Here is a 9,076-nt window from a genome sequence, read left to right on the forward strand (position 1 = left end):
GGAAGCTCAGAAAAAGAGAGGGAGCAAGAGAAGGGAGTCCAAAGGAGGGGAAGAGAAAGCAGGCAGGGCATCCCCAGGGAGGGACTAAGGAGGGGACCAACTGGGGAAACTGAAAAAGGGGGAACAAGGGAAGGAGGAAGGAGTAAGGAGGGAGAGGTCCTCAGGGAAAAGCAACAAGCAAAGCGGCTCCGGGGAGCAGAGAGGCTGCCAGCATCCAATGCCAAGCGTTACCGAGGGGTGCTGAGGAGGTACAGCCAAGCACAACGGCTCCCGTGGTCTCCTCCCGGCTCTCAAGATGATGAAAAGACAGTTCAATCGAATGCGGCAGCAGCTGCCCCATCCCCACCTCAACCTCCGGTAAGGACTTCTCTGCTACCCACTCCGGAGGGCTATGAGGGAGTGGGACATGGGTCCTGGAGGGCTTTTGCCGGGGCTGGACTGACCTCCCGGTGGCCTGGGGAAAGGGGAAAGAAACAGCCCTGGGTTTAGAGCATCTTCAGCACAAGCCAAGGGGCTGTGACCTCCTGGCACCTGCAGGGCAGTGGGAAGGCTGTACTGGTGCTGCTCAGCTGTGACATGCTCAGCTACCTCTTCCAGGGCCCACAGGTGCTGCATCCACCTGGAAACAGGGCTTTTCCAAGCTTGGCTTCCCCAGGATGTGGGACAATGGGGCAAAGGGAAGGGACTTTCCAGCCACATGCCCACGGCTGTCTGGTGACCATGAGGGTGTTAGGAGCTGGGACCTGCCCTCCCTGCTGAGTCTGGGGTGTCCCACAGGAGCCAAATGCCATGCACAGCTCTTGCCAGCCCAGCAGCCTGGGCATCCTGCACTGCCCTCTGAGGAAAGGACCAGGGATCCTCAGAGGATCCATGGAAGACCTACAGCTTCACACAAATCCCTCCAGCCCCATCCTACCTCTGCTGCTTCCTTATTTTTCTCTTTGGCTTTCCAAAGCTCTCCCCTTGCAAAACTCAGAACTGAAATTACAGGCCTGGGCCCTCCCTTCCCAGCCCACTTACTCCCTCTTTCCTACTGCCACCTCCTCAGGTTCCCTGGTGCTGTGTGGGACCAACCACATCCCCTGGACCACTGAGGTCCTTCAGCCAGCCCAGATGATCGGCCACAGGGAAGCAGCTCCTACATCCTGGTGGCCTCTTGCTCTTCTTGCATTTCTCAGAGGGAAGCATGATCTCCTTTCCCATCCCTCCTCCCACAAGTTGTCTCATCTCCATGTTAGATGCACCTCCCTATTGCTTAATGTCAGGCAGGCAAGTCTCAAGCAGCTCCTGCAGTCCAAGAACAAGCTCTTCACATGCTGCAGAGCCTCTCCTCCGTGGGCCACGACCTCACGTGATCTTGCTTGCCTTCAACCAAGCCACCCACATTTCCTGCAGCTCCACAGCCTCGTCCCACATTGGCTTTGGTGGGTGGTAAAATGGAACATGAACTGGGGAAAAAGCAGCAGCAGATGGAAATCAAATGGGGTTGCCAGGGCATATCAATGACAGCAGGATGAGAAGCAAGTCTTCATCTATGGGGGACATCAGGGAGAGGTTTGGGTGTCACGGTGGCTGGTCGGTTTTGAATTTGGTTTTGAGCAGAATTTGGTGCAAACCAGAAATTTCCTTTGTCAGGTTTACGCCCAGAACCTGCTGCAAAACCAAGTCAAAAGCTGGTTTTGTGTAGGCATTTCTGGAGAGGCTGGTGTCTGTCTCAGACACTTGCTTGACCACAGGGATATCCTTGCTCCAGCACTGGTGTCCCCACAGCCAGTGGCTATCCTGGCCTGCAAATATGTGTGCTGGGCTGCAACAGCACTGGCCCAGATTTGCCCTCCGGGAGAGGTGGGTGGTCAGGGCAGCACACATCCCACTGTGGCCCCACTAAGCACCCTGTCTCCAAAAACCACACCTGGATGCCTTGACTGAGGTGCTCTGAACTGGAAGCCCTGTCTGATGGGGTATCCACCAGCCAGCAAGCTTGGCTGCCTTGCCTGGCTCCTCCTGTTCTTGTCCTCCTGGGCTCATTCTACCTGTAGCCTTGTGTGTGATGGTCCAGGCTATAGCCAGTCTCCTGCTACCCAAAACCCAAAGAGAGGCAGGTGGGATGCATAAGGACCTGCCTTCCTAAGGAGGCTGAGTGGAGGTCACCCCTATCTGCTGACGGCTCTTTCTCCTTCCTCTGCAGATCCCAAGAATCAACTGAGCTCCTGTCAGAAGATTTGCTGCAGGTGAGGTGCAGGCTGGGCCAACAGGCATGTGCGTACCTGTGCCTGGGCGTGGGAGCCTGCCATTCATTCTGCTGGGATATCCAAGTCACGGGGCTGGGATCTGCCCATGTGCTGGAGGGTGACTTCAGAATCATGGTGCCAAAGGATTGGCAGGCTCCCACCATGGGAAAGGGCTTCCCTTGCTGCTCACGGATGGATGAGTCCCAACCAGGAGCTGTACTCCCTTTTCCCTGGACCAGGAATGCTCTGGGCTGTGGTGGGATGCTGGGCAGGCCAGCTGCATCCAGAGCTGGATGGTGTGGAGTTGGCCTCGGGGTGCCCATGGGTAACAAAAGGGCTTCCCCAGTGCCACCTTTCTGTCCCCAGATTGAGCAGAGGATCGAGCCAGCCAAGCGAGCAGCTCACAGTGTGTCCAAGAGGCTCCAAGCCTGCCTGCAGGGGCAATGTGGCTCCGAGATGGACAAGCGAGTGGTGAGTAAAGTCCTCCCGCCACAACCTCTGCTCACCCCAGCTCTGTCCCTTGCCAGCAAAGGGGATGCCAGGGCTCTGTTCTGCCAGCTTTGCTGAAGGGTGGCCCAAAGCGGTGCCCAGCCCAGGTCCCATTGCCAGCAGTGGCCACCAACAAGCAAGCGCCTGTGGAGAGCAGAGCAGGGCAGCCCTCTCAACCTTCACTAATTTGAGACTCTCCTGAAAGAGACAGTGTTCTTGTATTGAATAACCCTCCAAAACCCTGTTGTCTATGTCCCTTCACAAAGCCCTGTGGTGAGGAGCACCACAGCGTGGCCAGGCATAGTGGTGTCACCACCTCTCCTCTGCTTGAATCTGCCACCCTTGTCCTGTCAGGTGCTCAGCACTTTCCTTAGCGCCCCCCATGATTTTGTGGGCTCCACTTTTCTTGGCAACCTGACAAGCCCCAGCTGGGCTTAATTATTCTTGGTGATTAAACTACTCAGTACATTTGAAGCCATGGCAAGGCTAGGCTTGGTGAGAGCCTCCATCAGGGTCACAGTCCTGCACAGGGGACTATTTGAGAGAAAGCCAGAGGGTTTTTGTCCAGCTATGGAGCCTTGGTGCCTTGTTTAGCTAACTGGATCCTGGCTTTGGTCGAAGGGACATCCAAAGGGCCTTCCTCAATAGGGCCGGGTTGGGCCAGGAGAACACGTGGGGACCCAGCACAGGGTTTGGCCACTTGCTTCCATGGCATGGTGACATGTTTCATGGTGAGAGAGTTGCCACATGCCAATTCACCATCCCTTTCCTGAATCCTTGGCTCTGTGCAGAAGAAGCTGCCCTTGATGGCTCTGTCCACGACAATGGCTGAGAGCTTCAAGGAACTGGACACAGAGTCCAGCCTTGGGTAAGTACTGTTGGGAGAAAGTGTTCCAAAAGATGCCAGACCCTGGCAGTGATGCTGTCTTGGCTCAGGGGCTCCCATGACTCAAACCCTGTCATTGGAGTGGGAGAGGGGATAGCCAGCACCTCTGGGCTCCCATTGCAGAGTAGGGCCAGGGGCTGGCTCAGGATCCCACATGCGTACGTGTATAGCGAGGGGTCATAGAGGATCATGGCCCCAGCCCATAGTCATTTCATCTCTGTCCCCATGCAGGAAAGCCTTGGAGATGGGCTGCTGCATACAGAGCTCGCTGGCCAAAATTCTGGCCGAGTTTGAGATTTCCCTGGAGCAAAATGTCCTGCAACCACTCAACAAGCTCAGTGAGGTTAGTTCTGGCTGACCTCCTACGTCCACTCTCCCATCCTACCACCCCTTCCCACAACCCCAAGCCTCCCCCACTCACTCTGACCCCTCTCTCCCCCAGGAGGAGCTTCCCATCATCCTGAAGCGCAAGAAGACCCTCCAGAAATTGATTTCTGACTGGAACACAATCAAGAGCCGGTATGGGGCACACATCTCCCAGATCAGGGCATACATAGCACAGTGCCCAGACAGGCTGGGGGAAAGAGGAGGATGACTGTTCTGAGGAGTGGATTTCCTACTGCTCTTCAGGAGCACCCAGCCAGCCCCTCTCTGCAGGTGCATCCTGCTCTGAGCTGAGCTGCTGGTTCCATGGCACCAGAGAGAAGGGCAGTGCCACTGCCAAAGGCATCGAAGTGCCCTGGGGCTGCTTGGTACCATTGAGATTGGCCCATTCCAACTCTTACCACTGATAGCCGGTGCCATGCCAGGTTTCTTGGGGCGTCTGCACACCTATCCCACATGGTGTCCCTGGCACTGAGACCATGGATGTGCCTCTTCTTTCCCACCCCAAAGGCTTAACCAAGCTGTCAAGAACTCCAGTAACAGCACAGGAGGTGGCGCTGGCCCGGGGGCATCATCCGCTGCCAACAAACTGGAGATCTTGAAGGAAGAAGAGGAGGAAGTGAAGAGGAAGGTGGAGCAGTGCAAGGTGAGAGAAGGCTGGTGAGACTGGAAAAGGCACGTTTTCCCTCCCTACACCTGCTGCTGCCTCCCATTTTGGACTGGTGGATTGGGGACCCCAGCCTGAGGTGGGATGGGGATGCTGCTTGCCCTGCTGTCCTCTTCCTCTTTGCTCTCCCTCGCGGGGCAGCTCCAAGACTGCAAACCTGCTCCACCCCACCAGTCTTGTCCAAGGTGACCCCATGCTAAGATAGATTCCAGCCAGCTGGCATGTCTTGTCCTCCACTAACAAATGGGCCCCAGAAGCAGAAATAGGGAAATGCCCTAAGCCCAGGAAAGAAAGAGTAAAGGATTCAAAGAACAATGGGCTGCAGACAAGAGGCTCCAGGGACTAAAGCAGGGAGTTTATGGAGTCCCCTCAGGCTGAGAACCATCTGAGCTAAGTTCTGTCCTGGGTGGCAGGGAAGTTTCACATCAGCTTTTCCCACTTCTGCCCTGTTTCTCTGAAAAGCCTGGAGCCTTGTCTAGCAGAGCTCATGAGCTCACTAGAGCTGAAGGTGCAGGGACCTCATGTCCCTGAGTCACTTGTGCCAGGACCTTGATCATAGGGCAGGTTGTTGCCGCTACCCAAATGTAAGCGATGGAGACAAGGAGGAATCCCCACCACACACAGAGACCGTGTCTAGACAACTCACAGATCGGACCAGAGGGCTTCATAAAGGTGTCTCCTTTTCCTCGGGTGCCAGGGAGGAGATGGAAGATTGCTCTTCTCTGTGTCTCCCTTTCCAGGATGAGTACATGGCTGACCTCTACCACTTCTCCACCAAAGAGGACAGCTATGCCAGCTACTTCATCAAAGTAAGTCCTCTCTCATACTTCTTCTCAGTATGTGAATGTCTGTCTCCTGGGGTATGTCTGAGCCCAACCTTGTCCCCCATCTGCACCAAGTCCCCCACCTGAGTCAAGGGACAGACCCAGGCATCAGCAGATGCCTATAGCTGGCCTTGCTCTAGGCACTGCAGGTTAATGCCACTACTACCACAAACTGCAAACAGCAGCTCGTCATGATGACCCCCCTCTCCAATTTGCCTTCTACCCCTCACTGCAGACATAGTCTCTGAACCCCAGGTGGGTTGCCCTTGCAGCTCCCTCTTTGCCCTGTCTGCATGTGGGTGTAATGTCCTGGGAATGGGGGGTCTGTGACTGGTGCCAAACTGAGTGCTATTTGCCTGTCTGCTGTCTGGCAGCTGCTGGAAATCCAAGCCCACTACCACCGGCAATCACTGGAATCCCTGGACTCAGCTCTGGCAGAGCTGAGGGAAAGCCACAGCCAGACAGGTACCTACTGGCTCTTCATGCAGCCCAGGGAGGGCTGTAGTCAAGCCTGGGGGATGCGAGTGTGGCCGGTGAGCCTGGAAAAGGCACGTTTTCCCTCCCTACACCTGCTGCTGCCTCCCATGTTGGGCTGGTGGGCTGGGGACCACAGCCTGAGGTGGGATGGGGATACTGCCTGCTCTGTCTCTGCCTCTACCCAGCCAGGCTTGGCTAGGAGCCAGATGTTGCAGTGGCCAGATGCTGGATGATCTTAGTGGCTACTGTCCCTCTTGACATTCTCCTCCTTCTTCCAGACCCCTCCTTTGCTGCAGACACCCCAGTGGCAGGGTACTATGGTGTGTCCCTAGAGACACACCTCAAGAGCTTGGGTCGGGAGATCGCACTGCCCATTGAAGCCTGTGTCATGATGCTACTGGCCTCCGGCATGAGGGAGGAGGTAGGAAGTGCTCCAGATCTCCTCACTACCTTTCCCCCAAAAATCCACCCTTCCCAAACCCAAAATCCATCCCTTCCCTCTTCACCCCATCCCCAGGGACTCTTCCGGTTGGCAGCAGGTGCCTCAGTGTTGAGGAAGCTGAAGAGCAGCTTGGCCAGTGGCTCCAATGCTCTGGAGGAGTTTTACTCAGATCCCCACGCCGTGGCTGGTGGGTGCCAGTGAGGAGGGATGGGGGAACATGAGTGGGGCAGTCCCTGCCATCCCCCAGCTGCCATCACCCCCACCCTTCCCTCCCAGGTGCACTGAAATCCTACTTGAGGGAGCTGCCCCAGCCTTTGATGACCTTCGAGCTCTATGACGAATGGATCAAAGTGGCCAGGTGGGTCCAGGTGTTGGGGTGGAAAAGCCTGGTGGGGCTCAAAAAGCCCCCAGTCAACCCCCTCCATCCTTCCTGCTCAGCCTCATTTGCTGTGTGGGGAGGATGCGAACACAGCACCTCCGTGGGTGCTGTATTGGCTGCTCAGTAAAAGCAGAACATCTCCCTCAGCAGGGCTATGGGCTTCACAGGGCAGCCAACACTGGCCTTCCTCCTTGCCCACTGTGTCCTACTCTGTGATAGGGAGCAGGCTGAGCTCTCTGCTCCTACTTCTTCTCTCTTTCAGCTTAAAGGACGTGGAGAGCCGTGTACAGAGCCTGCAAGAGACGTGCAGCCGCCTGCCCCAGGACAGCTACAACAATCTGAGGTGTTTTGCCAGAACAGGGCATCTTCAGTCCCAAGCAATCACCAGGGGTGGCCATTCCTCCCCCAAATCTGTACCTATTATACCCTCTCCCTCCTTTCACCCCACAGGTATCTGATCAAGTTTTTAGCCAAGCTGGCTGAACACCAGGAGGTGAATAAAATGACCCCCAGCAACATTGCCATCGTGCTGGGCCCAAACCTGCTGTGGTCACAGCAGAGCAGGGGGTAAGGTCCAGTTCAAAGGGGTAGGAGGGCAGCTCCACAGCCCTGGCTTGGGTGCCCTGGATGTACATGCCATGGGAAAGGCCAATCCAGCAGTCTTCAGGCTGGTCTAAAGCATCTGTGCCTCTTCCATCCTCAAGTCCTGTCCCTTGTCCCCACACTCTCCAAGTTGCATGTCCCCTCACCAAGCATGTGTCCTCTTAGCCATTCTGCACAGTAGCAGAGGAAGGAGCTGAGACCTAAAGCACTCATGACATGGTTGGCTTCCAACACCACTGGCCTCCCAACACCAAACCACGGTTCCCAGGTCAGGGAACAAGACCGTCTCCCACCCTACCATGCTCCTTGGACTCTGTCTCCCCTTCATGCTCAAGAATGAACACCAAAAGGGTTAAGGCACCCAAACTCCTTTTCTGATACCTCCCCCTTCACTGTCTGACAGAGACCCCATGCAACTGGACTTGGCCTCAGTCTCCTCCATCCAGGGTGTGGTGGAAGCCCTCATCCAGAATGTGGACACCCTCTTCCCTGGAGGTAGGGCCAGGGCATGAATTGCGGGGTGAAGGGAAGAGGAAGGGAAAGGGACATTTCTCCATCCCCAGGAGGAGGGAAACAGGGGTCTGCTCTGGCTCCCTGCCATGAAGTCATTGCTCTGGGTGGTAAATGCTTCCTCACAGGATCTCCTCCTTTCTCTCCACCCAGAGGTAGACTTCAATATCTCAGGCATGTTCACACTGCCTGCAAACAGTGGGCTTAGCAAGGCTGCTCCAGCAGAAGAACTGACCCCCAAGCCTCCCCCAGCCAGCACCACCCCCCTTCTGGATGGAGAGGCGTAAGTCTGGTGGCAGCTAGGGGGTCTGGCTGTCCCAGTTCTCCCCATGTCCTCCCACCATCCCACCCATGCCAGGGGCCGTATCCTCACAGGTGGATGCAATGTGCCTTGCGGCCAAGACCACCGTGCTCAACCAAAGCCTGACTTGCCCCATTCTCTGCGCAGCGCGTCGAGGGACCCTGAAGACAGGTCCCAGCCAGCATCCCCAGCACTGACCAGGACATCTTCTGAAGCTGTGGGGCCACCAGCTCCGACAACGACTGACGACTCCACACGCAAAGGTTAGGGTGGCCCAGATGGCACAGTACTTGGGAAATGACACCCTCCAATGCCACCTCCCATGGCTTAGCCTTCATCCTGCCATTCACAGCACAAGAGGGCACCAGAGATGTCCCTGCCACCAAATGAGAGGCAGGGCTTCTGGTCAGGGCAGCATGGCCAGGATCCAGGCCCTCATTTCATGCTCCAGCCCCAGCTGAGGTGGGACTGTGGTATGGACACATTACGTGACACTGGAACAGGTTGCCCGGGGGGGTAGTGGATGCCCCAACCCTGGCAGTGTTGAAAACCAGGTTGGATGAGGCCTTGAGCAACCTGGTCTAGGGTGGAGATGTCCCTGCCCAGGGTAGGGGGTTGGGACTAGATGATCTCTAAGGTCCATTCCAACCCCTAAAATTCTATGATTCTGTGAGATGACTTCCAGCATTGGGTTGAGCACGCCCTGTAAAGCAGTGTCAAAGTTTGCAACCCTTCACGAAAGGAAGAGGGGAAAGCCCCCAAAAGCTGGTGAACACTTGCCTGCGTCCCCCCTGCCTGATCCATCTGCTCTGCCCAGAAACCCTAGCGGAGGGGACCCCAACCCACCCCAGCTTTCTTTCCAGGCAAGCGCCCAGCTCCTGCC

At 56.2% G+C, this 9,076-nt stretch overlaps 1 protein-coding gene across 1 annotated transcript; it reads left to right on the forward strand.

Annotated features, from left to right (window-relative positions):
• Positions 1 to 295: 295 nt before the first annotated feature.
• Positions 296 to 8,456, forward strand: SH3BP1 (SH3-domain binding protein 1; the record flags this gene model as incomplete). The annotated part of the gene is made up of 17 exons (XM_009070711.1): positions 296 to 357; positions 2,189 to 2,231; positions 2,598 to 2,702; positions 3,512 to 3,588; positions 3,838 to 3,949; positions 4,049 to 4,125; positions 4,501 to 4,636; positions 5,398 to 5,466; positions 5,856 to 5,946; positions 6,237 to 6,379; positions 6,476 to 6,587; positions 6,677 to 6,758; positions 7,042 to 7,122; positions 7,230 to 7,346; positions 7,786 to 7,877; positions 8,046 to 8,175; positions 8,341 to 8,456. Coding segments are annotated over exons 1-17 (1,645 nt in total), but the record flags the coding sequence as incomplete, so codon positions are not given.
• Between the last annotated feature and the right edge of the window lie 620 nt (positions 8,457 to 9,076).

This window comes from Acanthisitta chloris, unplaced genomic scaffold (assembly GCF_000695815.1).
Source record: "Acanthisitta chloris isolate BGI_N310 unplaced genomic scaffold, ASM69581v1 scaffold32422, whole genome shotgun sequence".
NCBI classification, from domain to species: Eukaryota; Metazoa; Chordata; class Aves; order Passeriformes; family Acanthisittidae; genus Acanthisitta; species Acanthisitta chloris.